General features: G+C 45.3%; 1 protein-coding gene across 3 annotated transcripts; it reads left to right on the plus strand.

Annotated features, from left to right (window-relative positions):
* Positions 1 to 3,098: 3,098 nt before the first annotated feature.
* SMAD9 (SMAD family member 9) lies at positions 3,099 to 24,430 on the plus strand (the record flags this gene model as incomplete). Of its 3 annotated transcripts, none has more annotated exons than XM_084264372.1 (6): positions 3,099 to 3,510; positions 10,133 to 10,390; positions 13,200 to 13,337; positions 15,126 to 15,347; positions 19,725 to 19,981; positions 24,287 to 24,430. In XM_084264372.1, 6 exons carry the CDS (start codon positions 3,099 to 3,101, stop codon positions 24,428 to 24,430), a joined length of 1,431 nt encoding a protein of 476 aa, XP_084120498.1. The 3 variants fall into 3 exon arrangements, with proteins under 3 accessions (XP_084120498.1, XP_084120499.1, XP_084120500.1); XM_084264373.1 differs by having other exon boundaries at positions 13,200 to 13,310; XM_084264374.1 differs by lacking the exon at positions 13,200 to 13,337.
* Between the last annotated feature and the right edge of the window lie 411 nt (positions 24,431 to 24,841).

A 24,841-nucleotide genomic window follows, 5' to 3' on the forward strand; every position in this document is an offset into this window, starting at 1 on the left:
TTTATATTTTGTATGTCAGTTGAATTTGGGACACAAAAGATTCTAGAAGAAAGCGGGGGGATGGCGGGGGGGGGGGTTGTGTGCAGCGCAGTGGGAAATTGTGCAATGTACTTATCTGAGACTGTATCACATGGTCTGCAAAGCACGGCTTTTGCTTTTATACACATAGTCTTGGCCAGTCTCCCGCGAGCAACAATAGTGCTCAGACTCGTACTGATGTCACTGTTGAGTTATTTAATTTGACCCAACGAGATTAATGTGTTTATTTAAAACCTTGGTCAAAATGGAAAAGAAAATCTCAGGACAATACTTCTACGTGAACGTGTATGTTTTCCTATCTGATGATTGCAATGTTGCTTTAACTTATCAGGGGATTGTTTACCCGCACCAACGCCTGGGAGACCCCCTGAGATAAGAAGTGTGAGCCGGTCTCCCTCTCATCCTGGAGCAGAGACTTCTTACACTGCTACTGGTCCTGTGGGCTTCCATCCCAAGCTCTCCCCTTTCCTGCTGCTGGTTTCAGGGCTGACCCACAGAGATCCCTGCATTGTTTCATGGGGTTGGTGCCACCGAACAATGACAGCAGTGTAGTGGTGGCTTCTCCCCAGGCTCTCACCAGGGCAGTGAGGGGCAGACACTCCACTGCACAGGATACCTAGATGGGGCTGGTGCTGGGCTCTGTGGGCTGAGCTGGCTCCCACAAAGGCTGCAGACTGCCTGCCTAATTGTTATCCACATTTATGTTTTACAAGCAGCTCGAGGGGTTTTTCCTGTGATAAATCATTCTGAACTTACTTCATTCCCACATCTACCCTCTAAGTGTTTGGACTAGACTTTGGTTTTGACTAAGAGGCATTAGTAACCATCCAGTTAAATGCTCCAGGTCATTGGATTTTTACTTAAACAGAGTGGGAGAAAAAAATCCAGAATCTGAAGTTTCCTTTTGCATGGTTGGACAAGTTTGGGCTGTGCAGTGGAATCGATCATTGATTGCTGAATGGCCTGAGGGAGGGGAGTTCTGCTGTGCTCTGTCAAGGACCTCTCCTGATGCAGTTGAGGGCATCTGGACATACACAGATTAATAATGTAGAAATTGCATAGGACAGGACTTGGTGCTGTTGTGGGTGCCTGAAGGAAGGTGTGCCTGCTCTTCTTTCCTCTTTTTTAGTCCCTTTGTTCGTATTTTCATACAGCCTTCTGTTTGCTGGTGCCTGAAATACAAATCTCATGGGGGAATAGCAGCTGCTGCTGGGGCTTGTGACATGCCAGAGAATTGCTTTTATGCTTTCTCTTCTGTGGGGCCAAGTGCTTCCATCTCCTTAACTCTGTGGAAGTCCTCTCCTCACCATTGCTGCTCTCCTGGAAGAAGGGGGAGAGCTCCTTGTGCATAAACGTTTCTGCACTTCTCAGGGTGCTGAGTGTCATAAAGGGGAGCTCAGTGGGGCAGAGCAATGAGCATGAGAACGAAATGGAAGGGCCAGGAGGAAAACAGCTCTAGGCATTCACTGGGGCTGAGCAAACATTGCACGGTGTCTGAGAGGTTCTGATGCCACGGGTCCTGTGCTTGCCCTGCAGCATGCTCCAGAGCTGCACGGTGCTGAGCATATCACGTTATGCCAAGGAACCAGTCTTTGGAGCCAGCCTCCTGTCTCACCATGTTGTACCTCAGCCTGCACTCAGTGTCCCCAGGTGCCCTTTGAACCCTGACAGTTTAAGGAAACTGCGGAATAATATGGTTTGTGAAGCCCTGCTGCTCCCAGCACTGGCCAATATCTCTCCTGTCTCCTCAAGTGGCTACATATAGGTAGTGCTGAGGACCACACACAAGCCTTTACTGGTAGGGGTCAAGAAAGACCCAACTCATCCCACAAGGATGGAGTAGAGCAGTCATGGAGCTGCATCTCTGGAGGCATCAATTTAGAAGCTGCCTGTGTCTCCCGCTTTAAGTGCCCAAGGTACAGTTCAGTCCTTTGGTCTTGGTGTGCACAGGGGGTCCATTTCATTAAATATATTTAAAACACTAAACAGCTTGACATACAGGACATTTTTCCTTGGAGTTCCAGTCAGTGGAAATATGTAATTTTCAGCTAAAATTAGGCTGGCTCCAGCTGCATTAAAGAAAAAAGGGAATTAAAAAAAAAGAAAAACCTTCCAGAACTAAACTCTTTCTGTTGGACTTTGTCAGATGTAGCAACTCCTTGCAGAAATAACTCAGCATCCATCCAGGACACAAAACTGTGTCCAAAAGTCTGATTTTCATTCGAAAAACTTGGAATTCTTGGAGACAGCAAAACAGGCTGGCAAGGCAAACAAGGTTTTTTCTCGCATGTGAGACAATGTAAATAAACTTAGAGAATAGCGGTACATCTTTCAAAGGCAATAAATGAAATCTGTGAGTAGTTGAATTTTAAATTCATTTTGCAGTTGTATTTTACAATTCTTGACAGTGGAGTGAGAAAGGAGGGGCAGAGAGGGAGTTGAAATCAAAAATGTATTTACTCATTACCTCTATAAAATTTGATATTACAGATTTAATTTAATAGGAGATGCTTGAGCTGAACCTACAGCTACCAGCATAAAAAAAACAAACCCATAGGTCCATTTTCTTTTACAGTAAGTATAACTCCAACTCCAATTTGCCTAGTGCATTAAACTCTAAACAGAATTTGGAGTGACTGGACACTGCTTTGTGAGGTGCAACTCTAAAGTGAGTGTGGAGGATAGTGGGGAGGAGAGGTGTGGACCCAAAACAAACAGGAAAACACCCAGAAAAGAATTGAAAGTTAAATACATATTTTGAATAATCTATTTCAAACGATTTTATTGAAGAAATAACGACATAGGAGTGCAAAACCTAACTACCTATTGTGTTGTTATTCCAGGCTTCACCAGCAGTTTCTTCATGTTTGGAAAGTTCTGAGACCCACTCTGTTGGACTACTTGTAACCAGTGCTTAAGACTACAAAAACCTAAGCGTGGAAGAGCCTTTCCCTTGAAGGGAGCATCCATCTCAACACTGTGGAAACTCCGTGCAAGCCTTGCAAGGCCGGAGAGCGATTTGTGCTTCCGTTACCGCACGTGTGTGATCTCTGCTTCTTATGCACTCCAGCACCCCTATCAGTTCCTTGTTCTCCTTCACCAGCCCTGCAGTGAAAAGACTGCTGGGCTGGAAACAAGGAGATGAAGAGGAAAAGTGGGCAGAAAAAGCTGTTGATTCCTTGGTGAAGAAGTTAAAGAAGAAGAAGGGTGCCATGGAAGAACTGGAAAGGGCTCTGAGCTGCCCGGGTCAGCCCAGTAAATGCGTCACGATCCCACGTTCCTTGGATGGGCGGCTGCAGGTGTCTCACCGTAAGGGGCTTCCCCATGTCATATACTGCAGAGTGTGGCGCTGGCCTGATTTACAGTCTCACCATGAGCTGAAACCACTGGAATGTTGCGAGTTCCCATTTGGCTCGAAACAGAAAGAAGTGTGCATTAACCCCTACCATTACCGGCGGGTGGAAACCCCAGGTAATTATATCATCTGTAAATGATTTGCATCTCTGTAAGTTGTAATTGCTTGTGCACTGGCAGGTCTAGTCTTGGTGCATCCTACCGAGCTGTGCTCTGAAATCTGAACAGGCAGACTCTGTTTGTTGGAAGGAAGGACCCTGGATCTTTCTCTGCCTGGTGGCATCACAACTCTGGCAGCCAGGAGTAAGGAGGGTGTGAGGAGCGTCTCGCCTCCAGCCATCTGACCCCCGAGGGCTCCCGGATCTTGTCCAGGGTGCTGAAAGCGAGCTCCCTCTCCCTGGGTGTGGGTGCTGGCAGCCCTCTAAACCCTCCCTTTGTAAACCCGTGTCCATTTGAATGAAGTCTCGGCACCAGCCTAGACTTGCCGCCCTGGCTTAGATTTATGCTTCGTTCTTTGGAAACCAACAGCTAGAAAACGTACAGGAGAAAGTATATCACTGGCTGTCTAAAGTTCAGAGTGGCAGTAAGATGGCTTATTTTGCTGTGGATATGAAACCAGGTCAGTTGATTCTTCCTGAAATGCCTGGTTGCCTCCCTTCAGTGGGATTCACTTACCTGAATGGATAGTTTATGTGAAATAAATCCCCCGAGTTCACATAACACATGGAATTTTTCCACTGACAATCCTCTTTAGACTGGACTTGGTCAGCACTGGAAACTTAGGAACTTGTTGAAGAGTCACTTGATTGGGTTTTGTGTCAGTGAAACAGCTGTTAAAAAATACGGTCAGTCGGTGCTGACTTCTGTAGGGATCTTAGAAAGCAGGGCTGGCAGAGATCTGGAGCAGTCATCCTGTTCTCCCTCTGCCCCTGCTCCCAAAAGAAAACAAATTGCCAGGTACATTCCTGACAGATGTTTTTCTAATGAGCTCTAAAAATCCCATGTGATAGAGGCTCCACAACCTCCCCAGGCAAGTGAATCCATTGCTTTGCTATCCTTACAGTTCAAAATGATTTCTAATGTCTAACCTAGCTCTGCCTTGCTGCCAAAAATCACAGTAATTTAATTTACTAATGGATACGGTTGGTAAGTGTACACTTACTATTCTGTGATTACTCTTTGTCTGGCATGAACTTTACTCTGAGGTGACATTAGGATCAGATAAGTGAACTGTGGGATGTTTCTTTTCACACAGATGTAATAAAGGGAAGACATTTGTTAACATTTGTTAAACAACAGGGGCTGCTCCCTTTTCTGATAGTCCTTCCACTGCAGCAGAGCTGTAATTTTGAAATTGTATCTGAACTGCTGTAAACATTGTCACAACTAAAATTTTACAGCTGCACTGAGCGGTGCTTGTTGTCAACAGTTTTCAGTGGAAAGAGCTGATCTTCTGCCTTGCTAAAATAAACTCTTCCAGAATTTAAGAAAAGATCCTCATAAAATATCCCATTTTGTGTATCTTTCTTTTTGAAGGCTGCAGCCTTTAGTGTCTTCTCATTGCTTCTGGTGTAACTCCAGTGTAGTTAATGGAGTCTCCTCAGCGTGGCAGCTGACAGCACTGCACAACGCAGATTTCCACCCCGGCCTTCAGATCTGCTCAGTGCCAGCTAACCAAGAGGAGCATTGGGATAATCCAGCAGCTGCTAAGTGACTGCCAGAGGTTGTTGTTCTGACCCTGAGACTCAGAAGGTTTCAGCTGTGAACACGCCTGTGTCATTTCTCTGTGCAGCAGACTGGCTGCGTCTCTGCTAGTAAACGAGACAGGGCCGAGGTGCAGGTATTGCTGAGTGGGTGGCATGCTCCTGGGCACAGCTGTGACCCATGTGGGCTCACGTGGACTGGCAGTTCTCCACAGGAAGGACTTTGGCTGCTATGGACATCACCACCTTGTTTTGGAGGTGAAAGAGAGCGCAGCTGCCAGGATGAAAGCTGTGCTGTGCCAGTTGTCTGCAGGACTCAGGAGTTGTTCTTGGGCTGTTGTGTTCACCCTTACTGCTCTTCTTACAGGGGTAGCTTAGCAACTGGATCTCACTTGTGAGTCACCTCACTGCTAAAGATGAGGTACAGCGGGAAGTAAAACCTGGGGCAGCAGCAGGAGAAGGAACCTAGACCGCTGCAAGTGACTGTAATACAGGTCTGAGCCAGAGGCAGGAGAAAGCAGTGCTGCAGGGAGGTGGTGGCGAGGCAAGGGAAGAAATGAGCTTCAGGAGAAAGAAGTGACAGTGAGATCACCACAGAAAAAGCTGGGAGTTGTTGATCTAGGTGTGGGTCTTGAAGCAACAGGCCTCTGTTAACTACAGGAAATCTTGTGCATCTTGGCTGTTGGTGATTTTAGGCTTATATGAGTTTCCCTGAGTCTCATCCTCTGGAGCTAAAGAAATCAGTCTGCAGTGCAGTTTTTTATAATCCCCAAGTGTTATGTTCATACAAATGTCAGTCCTTTGGGGGCTCACTTTCCATCACTGCAGCCTCTCTTGCAGAGTCAACTGTGCCATGACCAAATCTGTTAACTTTTATTCAGAATAAATGAGTTGTGTTAAAGATGGGAGGGCCTCACCCTTTCCTTAATAGCCTGGAAGATCCCTTTTATTAGAGGAAGACCCCTTTTACCAGAGAGCAGCATTAAGCCCCTATGTGTGATTCAGAGGTATCATTGCCTCCTCTGTGTCCTCAGGCTGCCCAGATGCATCCTAGTCTATGCTGACCAATGCTGCATGGATTATCATAGAATCACAGAATCATAGAATCAATCATAGGGATTGGAAGGGACCTCAAGAGCCCATCAGGTCCAACCCCCTGCCAAAGCAGGGTCCCTAGCTCATATTGCACAGGTCGGTGTCCAGACAGGTCTTGAATATCTCCAGAGATGGAGACTCCACCACCTCCCTGGGCAGCCTATTCCAGTGCTCTGTCAAATGCATATCTTTTTTTTGCCACTACCCATGTCCCCAGCAGATCTCTTCTCAGGTTGCTGAGCAGTAGGTGCCATTTAGAAAAAAAAAAAAAAGCAGCAAACATTTCCTCTATTTGTGCAACATCTCACTGCAGAGTGGGGTTAGGCCACCTAGCCTAAAGGAGATAGGCCTGGTAGTTAGGCTGTGCTTCCCATGTCATTGTTTTGTCCCAAAGAGCTGGTCAGAAGTCTGAATGGGTTGCTGTTAGGAGCAGCTGCAGCGTTCAGAAAAATACAGAAGCTGCCTAAACATGTAACCTATTATTTTTATATGAAATCATTCATGTGTAGATATTGCAAAATCTAGTGTGGACCATTGCTGCAGAGAGCTGGAGACTAAATGAACTTTTGACATGGTCTTGATTTTCCAAGTGGAGCAAAGATGTGGTAGGCTCCGAGTTTGAAGACCACCTGATGGTCTCACTGTTGGTGTTTGTGAGTGGTCATGGGCATAGGGAACAGATAGATCTCACCTAAAGGTAGGTCTCCAAAGGTAGTAAACTCTTCAAATTGTGCAGAGGTGTGAGAAATAGCAGTGTGGATGTTGTACCTGGAATTAAACTGTGGGGCAGATGTGGTTTGCCTGTTAGCACCTGCAGTCTCTGGGTACAGCCAGGTTTCCAGCAAGAACTCTTGCAGTAAAGGGAACAGAAGACAACCTTGTGCAGGGAGGGCAGTGACAAGACTTGGGACATGACCATATTTGTCTGCAGTTCAACTAAGATCATAAGCACTTGGACATTCATAGAAGGAAGGATCCACCCTGGCTCTTGGTGGAGAGTAGCAGGTATAAGAAAAGGATCCCGTTGAGTGGATACAACACAGATAAATTATGAGGACAGGCAGGTCCCAGTGCACTTAGTCACTCAGTTTCGTGCCTCTGGCCACACTTCCTTCAGAGTGGTTGAGCCCTGGAGAGTGACATCTGTTACCAAAAGAACAAGGAGAACAAGGCCCTCTGGGGAATTTTTAGCCACAAACAAGAAAATCTCTGAATTCCTCATCGCCACAGAGGCTTTAGCCCTCTAGGCAGCCACAGAGCAGTCAGTGGAAAGACTGACTGAGGTGGCAAAAAATGTACAGCAGAGCAGAAATGAAGAGTATCCTGGTCAGAGCTGGGAAGGAATTCAAGGCTTGAAAATTCCTCTTGCTGACTCACTCAGGGCGAGCCGAAGTCTTTCCCTGGCAAGTGCTGTTCATGCATCCAGATTCTCTGCTTTTGTTTACAGAAGGAGTTGCACTGACTTCTCACAGGGCTGAAGAAGGCTGCTTCCTTAGCAGTGGTACCCACAGCGAGGTGCCAGCCTCTCAGTGCTGCAGTGCAGCTGTCCCTTGCTCAGCACCTCTGGGTGCAAAGGGATCACCGGTACCCCATTTTCTAGGGCTGCTGGTCACATCTGGCTAAGTAGCAGCAGAGCTGGCAAGTTTCATGCAGCAGCAGAGGGAAACTCCAGAAGCAACAGGGGTTCACATGTTCCTATGATTCTGGGAGGGATCCAGCTCACCAAAACCACATCTGCAGTGGTGGGACTGGCTTTGTCCCATGATAGATAAACTGAGCATGAAAAGAGTCTGTTTCCCTCCATTGTCAGTGAAGATATCCATGGGGGACAGGGCAGTGCATCTTCAGGTGTATTCTCTGTATGAATCCTACCTGGGCAGCCTAGGAAATCCAAAAAGCTAAAGGAACTGTAAAGAAACAGAAATACCTTTCTCTACCAAAGCACTTCAGAGGGTGTCAACAAAACCTTCATCCCACAAGTAGGGATGTATCAGAGGCAGAAGAAGCAAAAGTATTTTCCACTATCCTTACGCTGGCCAGAAGCTAATTAAAAATGTATTGGGACAGGGAAGGGCCTGTGTATAGTCTCTTAAAAGGTATCTGGGTGCCTGTTCCCAGGCAGGTAAGAAGATAACTTTGGAGTGAACCCCCTGCCAGCAGGCCAGTGTTCTGTATGGTTTTTTAGGGCTCACTTCTTTTGGTTCACAGGTGACTGGCAGCGCAGTTTAACCCAGCCCTGGGTGCAGCATAGTGCTACATGAAGCAAGAAGCTGTAACCCTGCAGTTGGTACCAGGCAGGTCCTCCTTCTCCTCCCTTAAACTGCCCCAGCTCTCTGAGCAATTGATACACATTGAGGGTGCACTCCAGAGAGGGTGTTCCCCCCCAGCCTCTTACCATGCACATGGTTTGCATTATCTATGTATTATTTGCTTTATAACAATTACTCCACTCTTTCATTATGCTGGATAAAGGAGGGTTCACTGTAATTAAAAGGTGTTAGCTAATGTAAGTAAAAAGAGTTTGCCTTACTTGGAAAAGAGCTTTTGGGCTCAAAAATACATGAAAACAGGTTCAAACCTTGTATTCCTGTCAGCATTTGTAACCAGGAGTGCACGCTGCTATTTGTTTCCATAAGTGCACTGAAGGATTACGTGCTGCTGGTTTTAGGCCAGAGGAACTCTGGGCACTGGGTCAATCGATACAAACGTGCTGAATTGTTCCTGGTGTTGGGACGATTCATCCTTGTCACAATAACTCACATTGCCTCCTTATCTTATCCGGTGGCTTTTAGATCTGCACAATAGCAGCTGGGGATTCATTCCCAGTTTAAGGACTTAACTAAGACAGGCACTACGTGAGCTACTAACTAACAGAGAAATCGTGAGGTACATGAATTGCCTGTTGTAGGTGCTGTTCACCTCACGAGGACTAGGGGGGACTCAGTTAAAGCCTCAGGTTGAACTCCCATATGCAGAGGTATTCAGGAAGCCTCTTTCTGTGTTCCAGCCTAGGGCCAAATCTTCACAGGTAACTCACTAATTGGATTTGCTAAAGTGTTTTGACTCCAGTTCTGCTCTCCTGGTATGTCAGAATCCACACTGATTTGGGTCAACTTCAGGTTTCTCAATGCAGCAATGTTATGACAGCACTGACAGTATGCTGAGTGATGAGAGTTTGTGAAGAGAGGCAGTATCCTCCATTAGACCAGATCTTACATGGATTAATTTGGATTTTAGTTTTCTGACCTGCATTTTTCATGTCTTAACTACCAACTATTGGCATTTGCCTCCTCATGCTAGATCTTTTCTAACTGTATTGCAAGAGCTAAATTAATATTACTGCGATATTTGAATTGCTATTTACATTTCCTTTTAAAGATCCCACTGTCTGGCTGGCAGCATTTTCAGGTACCTGAAGACCTTTTAAATCTGGTGTCTAGCGTCAAGTCTGTGCCTCCTTTTACCCATCTGTAAAACACTGGCAGTGAAAGATGCAGTGTATTGCAGAGCACTGTTGTTATTAAACTTGGCTGTGGTTTTAGCAAATCTTGGTGACAGTATTTAGGAAAACCCTGCCATGCTCAGCCTTTCAGGAAGGAAGGACTAGTAATTTTGAGAGGGAGAAATGTGTCCCTTGCATTTCTGCAAGAGGGTTGTGTGCACGTGCCATACCTGTGAATTCAATGGTATGTTGCTCAGTTGGGACTGAGTCCATATTTTGTGATGGAATTGCTGCAAGTGACCACAAATTTGGAAAAAAAATGAGTCCGAGAGTCAGCTTTTGATGCTTGTTTTTGGACAGGTTTGTTGCTCTTCACTGACTCATACATAGACAGCAGTCCTTGGTCAGCGTGGAACATGCCTCTCTAACTTTCAGAGACGTACTTTCAAGAGTGCAGTTTTAAACCAGATGTTTTTCTGTTCGTGTTTTTTATTTTCAGTCCTACCTCCTGTACTCGTTCCAAGACACAGCGAGTTTAACCCTCACCTCAGCCTCCTCGCCAAGTTTCGAAACACTTCTCTGCACAGTGAGCCACTGATGCCACACAATGCCACCTATCCTGATTCTTTCCAGCATCCTCCATGCACCCCTTTTCCATCATCACCCAGCCACATGTTCTCCCAGTCGCCTAACAGCATCAGCTACCCCAACTCGCCAGGAAGCTCTTCTGGACCAGGCAGTCCCTATCAGCTCACGGGTAAGAATGAACTTTCAAACATCCCAACTGAGGCAGTCAAGATTTTTGCCTGGGTCTGGGGTCAGGTGCCAATTCTGTGTGCTTCCTCTTGGCTGTAGCTACAGATTGAGCTGTTGGATAAGGTATTTTGGAACGTGATGTCTTGTGAATGTCTTCTACTATTTACTGTCTCTCGGTGCTTCTCATGGATGCTCAAGGGACTAAGAGTTGTGGTCATGCCTCTCCTAGAAATGTCTGGATGAGATTTCATGATTGCTGTAAGAGGATAGTTGAGAGGAGTAAGTATGCCAGGTCACCTGCCTAAAGCTGCCCATCCAAGTTTCTGATACAATCCATGGAAAGAGCACGTGCAACAGCTAAATTAGGTACCTCTAATAGAGGTGGTCTGGTTAGGGATATTTAGAAAGTCCATCAAGAGAGACAGGATAAAATGAGGAAATCGGTATTCAGAAATATTTTTTAATGTGTGGTGATCCCACTGACTGTATAAACTTCAGGAAAATAAGGTCTTTAATAATCTGGCCCAGCACTTGGTGAAGCCATCAAGCAAATTCCTGTGACATTGGAATGCGTTTCCTCAGCTCCCTGGTTCTGAAGTCGCCAGGGTTAAGTCACTCAAATTGTTTGTGTTGTGAACTCTGTACCTATTACTGCTGTAATTACCTGAGAATTGAACTATGCTTCTGCTGTTACGTATTCCAAGAAGGTGTCATGCAGCACAGCTGAGAGCTGGCTTTAATATCAAAATATGGTGGTGGTGGTGTAACACTCAGATAGTTTCAGTGATCTCAGTTTTTCACAAAGATGAATTCAGATCAGAGTCTTGTAGTTTAATGTTTGAATGTCTCAATTACAAAGCATTTATATTCATGTCCTTAATGACATGCCTGTTTTGATTTTTAAGTCCAAGAAAGGTGTTTATTTTTACAAAGTATTTGTAGTATTTGAACTTCCTTTTAAGCTGGACACTTTCAATACAGAGCGATGTTTTCCTTCCCTCTCCTTTGATCGAATGAACCTTCATTCATTTCTTCTCTAGATCTGTACTTTAGATTAAATCATATTTAGCAACATTAAAACACTTCAGCAAGTAGTAGGACTTGTTTGTCTTCTCACATCTTTTTCTTTTACCTCTGTATAACCAAGCTGCATTCACTTGAGCTGGTCCTGACAGGTAAATCAGGCCCACGATGACTCTGACTCGTGCATTTAACTGAACTGGGGACCTTGCAAAGCTACTTAAAAATGGAAGTGGCTCAACCTGAGCTTCAGTATATCACAGCACACGGCATGCTGATAAGCATCATTTGCCTGTGTAACAATTAGGGATGGAAGCCTATCTAAGGCAAACTGGAGTTACATCAAGAACCTTGAGTGGGATTGGTGTGACCAAATATAAATGTCAACAATGCAAATTTTTACATATCATGCAATTGTCTACGTAATCAGTGGGGAAAAACAGGCACTCCTAGAACAAGATTCATTGCATCTTAAGGCCTAAAGTAGCTGAGATGCACTGTTTGCAGGTGCCTGTTTTTCTTTAGTGGGGATATGAAGAACTTACGGTGCCTTACTTAGGTATAGACATCAAAAATAGCTGTATAACCACATTATATTGCTTTCTGTGACTGGTATTCGCTTCTACTTTCTTGATTTTGTTCTGCTATTCTAGTTCATTGCATTTTCTGTGGAAGGGTTATGTGATCTGTGTATAAGAAATATTAAACAGTGTGTGAAATTCCTAAATCCTGAACAGTGCTTAAATGGAATAACATTCCTGTGCAGTACTTACTTGGAAGCTGTCTGGATGGTTGTCTTACAAGACAGTCCACATTTATCCACTCTGGGTGAAGTTGCTCTGTTTTGAGGGCCAGCCAACAGACCCCAAACACAAGAGGAAATTTTAACCTAGAACCCAGTTAAACCTTGGTCTTCTTAAAGAGACCTGCAAGGTGTTATAAGGCTGTACCTTACACATAAGCTCACTGGTTTTCTGTACAAATTAATAAAACCACATTCTTTTAGTGCTTACACAGTGAACGTCGACATTTTCTAACATGAAAACGAAGTCCCTTTTCCTTTGGCTTTCTAAAGCCTTCTGTCTTTTGTGAGAATCCCCACTACTGAGTCCACCTTCTGTTTTCGAGCTTACTGTGCCATAAATGAAACAAATCAGGAGCTGGGCAGACTGTGAGTTGATATTTCTTTTCCATATTTTTTCATAATATCCGTTGGGTTTTGATGGGAGACTGAACAACCACAAGACGACCGGTCTTCACTTGTAGGACAGAAATTAAAAGGACAAATGTGAAGTGAGTTTTGCCAAGTCTGCGTTTAGAGTAAAGGCTTTCCATAGGCTTTTTTTTATGGCCTGTGAAGAAAGAGACCTTTCTCCCAGATAACTTCTGAAATCATCATCTTCAAGCTTTAAACTTGAGAGGAGTCTGGAAGTGAAGGATAAAAATGTGTTACTTTCTTGGGGTAACAACTGGTGTTAACAGAGAGCTTGGGTGGACCACCAGTCTAGCCTCAAGGCGCTGTTGTGACTGTTCTCTTTGAAGTGCAGCATGTCCAACATGACAGCCCTTCCTTCCCATCCCCTACCCCCTGTACATGTAAGGGTCTTAATCTGGAGACCAAAGGGAAGTCAGGTTCAGATTTGTGCTCTGTTTCCAGCCCTTCTCTAGCTCAACAATGCTGAAGAAGCATTAAGTGTTCACAGAGAAAAGCCAAGGAGAATTTACCAACTGATGTATTGATTTAGGTGTCTTTTCTTTCTTTTCTTTCTTTCTTTCCTTCTTTGCACTAGTGGAAACTCCACCCCCACCTTACCATGCAAGAGAACCTCCAGGAACCCACAATGGGCGGTCAATGGATGCCATAGCTGAAAGTCAACTAGTGCTGTCTTTGCCCAATGGAGGTAAATCTGCCGATGGAGAAGCCGAAAGTAAATAACCATTTGTACTATTCTTCAAAGAAAAACTGTTAAGCAAATAAACTGTTATTTGAACAAGAAGGTTCAGTGAACTGCAGTAATAGGTTTCAGACAGTTTTGCAGTAGGGCTGTGTACTAGACCCATCCATTAGCGAGCAGAATAGGTTGATTTAAGAATTCAGTGAATTATGTGTGAAGTTACAGAGTTTAGACCTTATTTATATCCATTGACTATTGCAGTTTGAAAGCTGTTAGTGAAAGCAAACACTGTTATCTAGGTTGTAAAGACAAAGATATCAAATCAAGGATGGTGAGGCAATGTAACACACAAGAGCACTATCAATATCAGAACTGATTTCTTTATCACCTTCAGTTCTGGGTTTCAAGTACTTTAAAGCCTTGTGGTCAGGACCTTTCTTACTGCCATCTTTGTGCTAATGGTAAGTTGCTGGCTGGCTAGAAAAGACAAAGGCATGTTCTAGTGAAGTACAAAGAGGTTCTTACAGAAGGCCAAACTCTTTGTGTTCATTTAAGAATGCTGTGGTGGGAGAGAGCATGGATGGTAGGAATAGAAGAGTCTGGGATCCTCCTCACCCCCCAGTAAAGCAACTTCGTGACCTTTCCAGCTTGATCTCTGCTACCTCCAGCGTAATAGTGGCAGGTGATGCCTCCATCATTCAAAGCCCATTACTGCACAGCAGCAAGGGGAAATGGAGTTCCCCTGATGGGTTTTCCTTTGGCTTCCTGCTGTCGTGAAGGAAAATCATGATTGTTCTTTTAGTCCAGCATATTATAGTCCCAAACAAATGTTCCTTATGGCATGAGGACTGAACACTGTGCACAGACGTGCGCATTAAGAAAAAGCTGCCAGTCTTCTGAAACAGCGAGAAACGTGTGTGTATCACAGAACTGGACCAGAAGGAAGGTGAGGGTGATAGTGCTAATTGCAGATGAGTACACAGAATGACCAAATAATAACTAGTTATCAGATACCAACACTTGTAAAGAAATTATCAAGATACTTGAATGTCTTTGCCATAGTTCCTCATCTGTGATCACTGCCCTAGTGAATATTAGTTGGAGGTTTATTAGAGGTTATGTGCAGAGCTGCCCTGGAGGCAGGGGCACTCACATGCCTGTGGTGGGCAGGCAGGATAAGGTTTCCCGCTGATTCCTGTAGGACAAATGAGACTCAGAGATTCTGTTACATTTTTGAGTCTGTCTCTGAGTTAGAAAAACTAGGCAGAGGTCTATCAAAAAAGAAATTACCTTGCTGACATTTCTGCTTACAGTCTTACACGGAAGAGGAAAGCCCCCAAGCATGCAAAAATCTGGGGGGAGTGATTGATTACTTCTGAACTTCAGTGCTTGGTATTAGGTTGAAAGCTTGGCTCAGTTTTGTCTTGCTTTGAGCCCATCTGTCATCCCTAGCTCCTGCTGGTGTGCACAGCAGATGTATCCCTTACTATTTTCAGTGTAGAGATTGAGCCCCAAGGTTCAGCAAGGAATGTCAGCATGTGCTTAATTTAATGCAGTGGAGTTATCACTTGTAGGAACAAGTGGGGCTCCTCAGAGGCTTAGAGTTAAGCCGGTGTGCCAACCCTTTGCATGTTTGGGGCTTCAGTCATAAAATTAAGAAGAAACAGAAGTTGCAGTTGAGATAAAGTCTGACATAAGTGACTTTAGATGAAGAGTTGGGGGGGGGGGGGGGAGTGGGAGGGAGGAAAGGAGACAGAGAATGATTGTTTAAAAAATATTATTGAGACCTGAGCAGCTGATTACTTTTCTTCTTTCTTACAGATTTTCGACCTGTTTGCTATGAGGAACCCCAACATTGGTGCTCAGTTGCCTACTATGAACTCAACAACCGGGTAGGAGAGACTTTCCAAGCTTCCTCTCGAAGTATCCTCATAGATGGATTTACAGATCCTTCAAATAACAAAAATAGGTTCTGCCTGGGACTACTCTCGAATGTAAACCGCAACTCTACTATAGAAAACACCAGGAGACACATAGGGAAAGGTAAGAGGAAATCCCTTCTCATTGGAAATATTCAGAGCTTGAAAGAATCGTGCATTGTGTTAAGAAACCTAGCTGATTTGTTAGATGTGCTTGTCTTGAAACCAAACTTTTGAGATTACTTCTGAAATAGGAGAAAAGCAGCTGATTCTTTTCTGGCTGAATAGCTATCAGCAGAGGAGCTCCTTACAAAAGCTATTTACTTGGACAGCAAAGAGAAAAATGTTGTTTATAGTTGAGTGTTCTAATTTAGCAGTATGTATTTTCATTTTATTTATTAGAGCTTCTGGCAACTGGGAATATTGCCATTGAAATGCCACTAAAAGGATAATTGCTGGTGCCTCAGGGCTGGTTCTCTTACTACCAAATAACAAAGGGAGATGGATGAAACACTTAGTAGTTGAGTTATTTAGCTCTACCAGAGTTGCCTTTGTAGCTCTCTCCCACTCTACCAGTCTGATTCCTTGTCTTGTCACCTTCTTGCCAGTAAAACGAAGTGCTGAATTCTCCCTCCAGTGGTTGTCCCTGCATGCTCCACTTCTGGTGCACACACCCCCTTGTGCACACAGGGTCATAGGATGCTGGTGACAAGTACGAGGAGACCACACCTGGATGCGCCTGGCTGCACACACTCCATCCCAGCTCGCTGGGGCTGTGCAGGGCCTGGTACTCTCCCAGAACTTACTGTTGTTTGTGGCAGTGAGTCAGAAGCCCTGTACTGTCCACTTCTCAGTGCAGACGAAGATTTGCCTGTTCTGGTATATCCAGTCTAGACTCATTATCTTGCCAACCCAGCCTCTCACCAGTAGCTGCCTGGGAATGGATTTCCCACTGGGCTAATTAACTCTAATTGTTCCACTCCTATTATCTTGTCAACCTCACCTCATTTCCCAGGCCTAGAGCAGTGTTTTAATTGGCTAGTGGTAGTCTGGTGTTGAATGAATGCGAGGAACCTCTGAGACAAATGTGACATAGTTCTTACAAACAGCCGTGGACCTGAAGGCTGGTGCGAGGGGTGCTGTTCTCGGCTCTCACACTGTCCTCTGAAGGGAGAGCACTTGTGTGGTGGATGTACTGTGTGAAGCCGGTGTGGTGCCACAAGTGTCTGTCATGTTAGTTTGTTGTGAGGCGTGGAAATGAGTTATGCACCTAGTTCTGACTTAGAAAATAAAGCAAAGCTTCTCTGACAGCCGAAGCTGTCAGAGGGGTGTAGATCAAAGCTAAGCCGGGCCCTGAAAGAAGAATGACAGAAGATCCCAATCAAAGCTGTCATTTGAGGATGTTACATCCTGTGACTTTCTGCCCAAAAAGAGGAAGAGACAGAACAGAAAGAAAATGAGGTAAATGCTAATGGTCCTCATCCATTCAAATCTGAAGACCTGTCTTCACTGATTAAAAGTCCTTTAAAGTCTTATGCTAGGAATCTGCCCAAGGGGAGGGAGCAGGTTGCTCAGAGAGGAGCTTAGTGTATCAGAGATCCTTAATTTTACTGCTCTTCCCTGCTTATGCAAATCTTTAAAAAACCCCAAACAACAGTGTGTTCAAGTGGAATAGAAGTGGCACCAGTGCAAGCCTGCTGAAGAGCACAGAGCGGCTCCAAAAGCGTGTAGTTCAAAGGGGAGCTGGACAGATGAAAGCTGCTGAAATGGATACAATTGTCACATGTTAACCAAGGAGAAAAAAAGAGTGAGTAAACAAGATTAGCTCAGTAGGATAAGGATATGTGATTGAATTGTCATCTAATGTATCAGCGTGAAACGGTTTCCTATAAATACCACATCAAAGCTGAAAACAATCCAGAACACAATGCAACATCTACTAGCAATTGGACCTGTTTCAGCAGTAAGACTTCAAGGACAAAAAGGGGACTTCTGATCAGAGTGTCAAAAAGGTGTGGATGCTTGGAGCCTGCTGAATTCCCAGTTTCTGCAGGGAGCAATGAAAACCCACCAAAACATATGGACCCCTGATTTGGTCTTCTACAATTATGTATTCAGCTGCTTGGCTTCCTTGAGGGTGCTTGTCTCTGGCAAATGAATACCAGAAGAATGGGAATACACACTCACATTTCATTACTGCTGTATTTATTGCTTTTAAAAAGTCCAGAAGGAAAAAGCAAACTGTAGCCTTTGCTTTCAGAAGTGTTTCTGTGGCTGTTGTACACGGTTTGGGCAGCGCCTTTGAAAGCATTCATTTTTTTTCAGACACTGGGTTACTCAACATACACTGAAAATCCAGCCTTTAAAGTATTTCACTTTTGCACCCAGAAGTGTGGTCACCCTAAGTCAGTGGCCAGACCTTAAGATTTGAAATGTGGTGAACACTGATATCCTTTTTCTTCTCTGCCTACTCTGCGTTCTCACTCCATCTGCGTATTTCAGAAAGTAATATGGACCCATCATGGTCACCTAGGACCTTCCTGTTTTCAGTCCAAAGGAGATGCAGGTCAAGTAATAGCAGCCACAATGTGCAACACCCCATAATGTCTGGTGCAGTTGGACTGGAGCTGATGACTAGTCTAATGGAGCTGTCATCTCACCGATGTTCCCAGTGCAATACTAGTGCGTGCCCTGAGCCACACACCCCTGCCACTCACATTTAATTTGAGAGCTCGTGGGTTCATAGAAGTAAGAGTCAAGTGATGGCTTGAAGACAGACTTCAAGGTTCCCATCTGAGTCACTTTAGAAGTCTATGGGAGAGTGTATTTTTCCCAGATTCTTTTCCCACTCAACCTGCTTTTCCCCAAACTTTTCCCACTTCTGTTTAGAAGCTGCTTTTGTCCTAAGGATGTGCTGCTGCCCCTTGCTGTCATGACCACAGAGTGATGAAGAGACTGGGAATATGTAACCAGTCTATTTTGTATGAAAGACAAAAGGAGTAAAGCTAATTACAACTGAATTATTAAAGCATAGTTATCGCCAGCTTTGCAGGCAGTCCAGTGAGACTCTGTGAAACATGTGCAGCTGTATGTAAGGGCTTGAATGCCATACCTGGGAATAGACAGGAGGATTTGGTTTTTATTTAGTGGTGGTTTTTATGAGAACAAAGAACTGAGTTCTTCCACTTCTCTTGGCCATTGGGAGGGGTCCATCTCACCTAATCAAGCCATGAGAAGGGTGAATGTCTAAGCATCTTCACAGGATGACATGACCTCCTTCAGGGTGGGGTTTCATCCATGCATTTAAGCAGTCTGGGGTCATCATTGCCACCCTTGCACTGATGAAGATCTCACTGCACATAAATCTTCTTTTGCTTTGCTTCTTTTTAAGTTTATGAGCTGGTTCAGTACCCCAGTCTGGATGACTGCCCAGTCCCCAGCTGGCTTGGTAGCAGGTGTGGGAAGAAGCATCAGGGGCAGGGAAGGAAAGAGCCTTTTCAGCACCTGCACAGACTTCTATCAGTTTAAACTGGCTTAGAGCCCATGCTGTGCAGTGGATGGAGAGAATCATCTGGTCACAGTGCCTCTCATCATTTATCAGCTAGAGATGGTGTCTACACAATTAACTTACACAAAATCCCTAAACTTAAGATTGATGAGTTGGGCTGAGAGATATTCTTCCACCAAGTTAGGTGCATTTTCATGCAGGCTGACACCAGAGTCTTTGAATGGATAGAAATGCTTCTACCTCCATTCCCTCAAGGCATGGTAAAAAATTTGAGAGTTAGTGTTGGTAAGGCACTCAGGCACCAAAAAGTCCAGAAGGAAATCAGTCATTTTCTTGCTCAAGGTTACTTTGAACAGGATGTGATGAGTAAGTCATGACATGTAAATGCAAGTGTGTGGTTCTAATCTGGTGGATAAAGCAAAACACAGCAAAGCTATTTTAGGCACATGCGATGCTGTGTGTTTGAACTGTGTGAGATAGGATCCTGTAGTGAAAAATAGCGTGCAGTAACGTGGCTCTTGGTCAGCATGCATGTGCTCAACAGCAAAAACAGGCTTAGATGTGTAATGCATAACAGATTTGTCAGTCCTTTGACAGTTTTGATCTGTGCTTTGTACATGGTTGACATATGTTTGACATTTATGTGTGTGTATGTATGTGCGTGTGTGGGTCATAAAGTATTATGCTGTTGGGTTAAAGAAGGAAACCAACCTTCACTAGAAAGAAGGCAGAAGATCACATGCCAAGACTAGACTAGTACCTCCAAATAGAGTTTATGACAATTTCCTCTTCAAGTTGGTGGGTCCTTTGTACAGATGCGTGGATATGCACACAGTTTACTGCCTTTGAAAAGGCTGTGTATGGCTGGGCATCATGGAACGATCCTGGGCTTGTATGCCCACACCAGTAGAGTAGTTAAAAAGCAATTACTGGTATAAAGTGTACTGGGGACAATGGAGAAATAACACACGCTGGTTTTTTTTCTTTTTCAAGGTGTTCATCTTTACTATGTTGGTGGGGAAGTTTATGCTGAATGTGTGAGTGACAGCAGTATTTTTGTGCAAAGCCGCAACTGTAACTACCAGCACGGCTTCCACCCTGCCACTGTCTGCAAGATCCCCAGCGGCTGCAGCCTCAAGATCTTCAACAACCAGCTCTTTGCCCAGCTGCTCGCCCAGTCGGTCAATCACGGTTTCGAAGTGGTGTATGAGCTGACCAAGATGTGTACGATTCGAATGAGCTTTGTTAAAGTAAGGATCCTTTGTTTCCTCTTGCATTTCTGAAAAGGCAAACCCCATCACTGGCCCAAAGGCCCCATCAAATCCTTCCCAAGTGGGGACTTAGACACCCAGCCTGAAAATAGCAATTCAGACTGCCTGTTTCCCAGAATTGCCTTAAATTTCCAGGTCCTTAGAATCAGTAGCTATTGTGGGCAACCTGGAAATTTCTTAGATTCCAAAATTTAGGTATTCAATAGGCTTTTTGTGGGAAAAAAGGAGAGATTGAATGGTGATGTTCCCCCATTGATTGCATAAAAAGCTCCATTTAGAGGGGCTTAGTAACATGTAAAAGTTGTAGCACATACCCTACATATCAGTTGTGATCTCTTCCATTGTTACTGGTTTGCAGTAGAGCTCAGTAGAGCCATAGGTATGGAAATAACAACCTTGTTTCTCTAGACTAACTTGCAGTCTCACCATTACCATAGACCGGTATATATGTTACCAGTCAAGAAACACCAGGTCCTCCATCAGCCACCACTGAGCTTGGAATTGGTGCTGTTTGCTACCTGTCTGATCTCTGGCAAGAGATTGCCTTAATTTCTGATGACATTCACTCAGGCCAGCCATACTACCAGATGGGCATCTTGCAAGCAGAATACAAGACCCAGAAGAACATCTGACCTTTCCCCTGTTATTTGGAAGAGACAGGAGGCCACCAAAGCCATTACTGTTTCCATGTCTTTCATATATGAGTTTTGCAGTCTGACTACTCTGTGTGCCATGTCTTTGTGGGAGTTTCTTTAATCTTCTGAGCAATCTTCTCGCCAGAATGAGATCTCTTGACTCCTTTTAGCACTTAGGATTTATTTAGGTGCCTATTGTAGCATCTAAACCCCAGAGAATTGTATTTCAAGACTGTTTACAGATGCACTAGACTGACTTCTATAGCGCTGCTGGGGAGAGCTGGCAGGCACGTTCAGCCTGCAAACTAGAGACAGGGCACCATTAGAAGCAAGTTGGTCCTGCTAGGTACCAGAAGAAGTGGCTTCAGCGTGTCCCTTTGACTTGCAGATTTGGTTCTATACAAAAGACTGGATCAAACTGATGGATTTCATATCTAAGGTACTACAAAAGCTTGAGGCTCAAGCCCAGTTCCCCTGTATTCTGCAAAGCAGATGAAATGATCCCCACATGACTTTCAGTGTTTGACTTTTTCCAGCCATCCTTGGGGTCCCATCTCTTTAACTCTCTGAGAGCAGTAAAGAGTGCGTGGTAGCTTCTCTCAGGAGTCCAAGCCAAAGTCTGCCTGCCCATGACCATGCTGTTGGTGTTTTCTTGGGAAGGAACTGACGCATTGTTCACAGATAAGCATTAGGGGGAAAAAAGAAAGCAAGAAACCCATCAAACAGCATTTTTTAAACGGAAGACTTGAATGGGCATGTTGTTTATAAAGGCAGTTATGCAATATTTTCATTTGCTCAGCAACTCAGGGGCAGTCTCTTTGATGTGTTATCTGCCTCCATGCCCAGCATGGCAGCAGAAACTGTCTTGATGCACTAAATAGCACTACTGCCATATTATCACCTTGCTTTGTTGTACACAACAGCAGCCACTGTAGTGCCTCAGGCACAAGAAGACCAGTGCAAGGTGTTATTTTGAACCCTTTTCCATGACCTTTGGAAAATGGCTATGCAAATCTCATCCAGGTTCTTCCCTTTTGGCCTGTAAAGAAACTTTTTCTGTACCCGGTCTTATCCAGTTGTTTCTCTCCCAAGGGGTGAGCCTTGGTGTGTTCAGTCTGGGGACAGAAACACCCGTGGGTGTTGGGTAAGCCATGCACAGGGAAGCATGTTGGCTGTCAGAGCCACACACCAAGAGCCTCCAGGTGCAAGGCAGTCCTTTGGCCTGATTCTGGTCTCTGATTCTTGACCACCTGCTGCTGGTCACCTACAGGCCAAGCAGAGCTAAAGGGCTCAAGGACCTACCTCATGCCCCACCAGTGCTAGAGTTCTAGGAGGCAGGGATGGGTAGGGACCAAGTTGTGAGAAACTTGCTAGGGCCACATAATCTGAGACATGGGAGAGAGGATGGTGAAGGTTCTGTTCCCTCTGACACCATTATGTGCCCACTGAGCCCCTGAGAGGAGCTCAATCCCGAGGCAAGTGTTTCAGCAGTGTATCGCCATCAGTTTCCATCCGTTGAGCACTGCTGATACCCAGGCAGGATGGCTATTGTCCCCTCTCCACAGATGAGGCAGCTGAACCACAGTGGAGAGACACAGTTTCTCCAAGTCAAAGCCTGAATCTAGAACCCACCCTTTACATTCCCCCAGGTCCTGGGGCTACAGGGCTACCCAGCAGACTTGGTTGTGCTCCGGGATGATGTTGGAGCTGGGACTGTGAGAGAGCAGTCATCATGGGAGGTGAGAAGGGCTGGCAGGAGCAGCAGGATCCCTTGGGTGATCTCCCCCATGCTGGAAGGCGCATTTCTGGTCTCTCCGTGGTGGCGCCCATACCCCCTTTCCACTCTGGAAACCACTGCCACAGTCGGTCCCATTTCATTCTCTCGGTAAGAGAGCTCTGCCGCCGAGTGCGGCTCAGCCCCGGCGAGGACTGACAGCGGTCCGGGAGTGATGTACCCAGGGGCAGGGCAGGGAGTGCCGCCCTCCCACCGCTTTCCCGGCTGGGAGCTCCCGCGAGCGGCCGGGCCGAGCAGGCCGCTGGGAGTGCCCGGGAGTTGCCAGCAGAGGGAGATGGACGGCCGCCTGCTGCCAGACGCTGCCTCGCCGAGCAGGCTGTGCCTGCAGTGCCGATTCCTCCGCCTCTTCTGTCCCCTCGGCCAGGAAGAGGCGCGCCTCCTCCTCCGGCCCCGGCCCTTCTGGCCGCGTACCCTCGCTGCACCTGAGGACTGGGGATTTCACAAGCTCAGAAGCCCGACGGTGCTTGTTTAAAGAGCGGCGTTTCCTGCAGACGCTTCCAGAACAGGAATCTGAGGTGCCTTTCTAGCCTGATCAGGAATCTGAGGTGCCTTTCTAGCCTGAGAAATGCTCTGCAGGTCAGGAAAATGCTGCTGCCTGTACTATTTGGGCTGCGGTAGGTCCTTACTCTTACTTCCCCTCCCCGCCCCTTTTTGTCACTGAGTAGAAGTGATTGTCATCCAGAGGACTTCTTTCAGCATCTAGTTGTGGTGTTGATCCTAGTTTTGCAGCTGATCATCTAGAGAAGTGGGTTCTAGCAGCCTCCATTGTCTGAGTTGTTCAGCACTCTGCACTTCAGGTACCTTTGGTCAGCCATCAATCTTAACATACCTCTGTGTCCTTTTTTCATTACAAGAATATCAGCCCACCTGACTAGCGTAGGTTGAGGTAAGGCTCAGCTGCTCTGATCGGCAGCCTACGAATCAAGAGCATCATCCTGCAGTGGGACCACATTTTACATGTTGCCCTATGGAAATCCAGGCTCTGATCTGGCAGTGAGACATCTGGTTAGCTGTGAGACTTTGGGCTGTGACTTGGATGTCTTGTGCTGCTCTGAAAACAGGCTGCCTGTTAGACACTGTGCCCACTTGAAGTGCAGGGACTTCCGGTTCTCTTTCCTCCCTGCCAGCACTTCATCCCCATCTTCCTTCAGATGCTCCATATCCTTTAGCTCTCAAAAAGAGCTGGAAATATTACTGCAGGACTTCTCACAGCAGACAGCCGGGAACTGTGGGGGAAAAAAAGGGCATGTTGAAGGATAGAAAACATACGGAAAATATCTGTATATCAGTTAAGTTTAAGATAAAGGGGACATGAGGAACCTTGCTGGAAAATTCCAGAGGTTCAGATAAATACCCAGAACTTGTAGCATCTCAGATTCGTAGGATGTATCTTTACCAGTAAATGAAGCAGTGCCCAGGATCGTTCCCAGTTCCTGTTAAAGTGTTATGACAGGCCTGGCCTGCTTTGTGTCTGTGCCAGATGGTAGTCTGGCGGACTTGCCTGGGCATGTCTCTGGGGTGCGAACAGCAGAGACCATTCCCCACAGGCTGTTTGCAGGCAGCTGAGCTTGGAAACAGGCCTTTCCATGCCAGTTGGTCTCAGCACCTGGAAGTGTGACTGAGCACTTTTAATTTAATAGTAAAGAGTCCCTTATAACCGTGATAACAATGACTTTTAAAAGGAGCAATGTTTCTAGAGAAAATTATGCCTAGGACAAAGTGTTAAACCTCAGGAAGTCTGACTACCTGTAGTTGTGTTAAACTGTCAGCACTTGACTTGTGATTTAATGTTGGTTTGGTTTTTTTTTTTAAAAAAGAAACACCTCACTTTTTGGTCCTTTGGTACTTTTATAGGGCTGGGGAGCAGAGTATCACCGCCAAGATGTTACAAGCACACCCTGCTGGATTGAGATCCACCTGCATGGACCATTGCAATGGCTGGATAAGGTGCTGACACAGATGGGCTCACCTCATAACCCCATCTCCTCAGTCTCTTAAGAATCATCTCTAGAATTCCCTTAGGATGGATGCTATTGCAGGCAGTGGCTTATAGGATTTCCAGTGAACAGAAGCTTCTATATGTAGATGTAAATATATCTATACATAGTCTACTCTGCTCCTTTTTCTTTTATTTTTTTTCATGCTGTGTCTTGTGGTTTCTAGTTACTCTGATGCCAGTACAGTAAGTTTAGAAATTCAGGTATAATGTATCTGTTCTCTAGTACAGAATAAGCCAAATTCCTGCAAAAGTGTCAAACATTTCCTGTGAGCATCTTCATTCCCCAGCCAAGCCAGTAAACAGTGCGACTTCTCAGCACTTCCATGCGGATTCAGAAACCTGGCTGTAGCTGTTCCTAGTAGGTGAAATTCACCCCTCTGCAGGCAACCAAAGTCAAATCTCTGCACCAT

This window comes from Gallinula chloropus, assembly GCF_964237585.1.
Source record: "Gallinula chloropus genome assembly, chromosome: 1".
NCBI lineage: Eukaryota > Metazoa > Chordata > Aves > Gruiformes > Rallidae > Gallinula > Gallinula chloropus.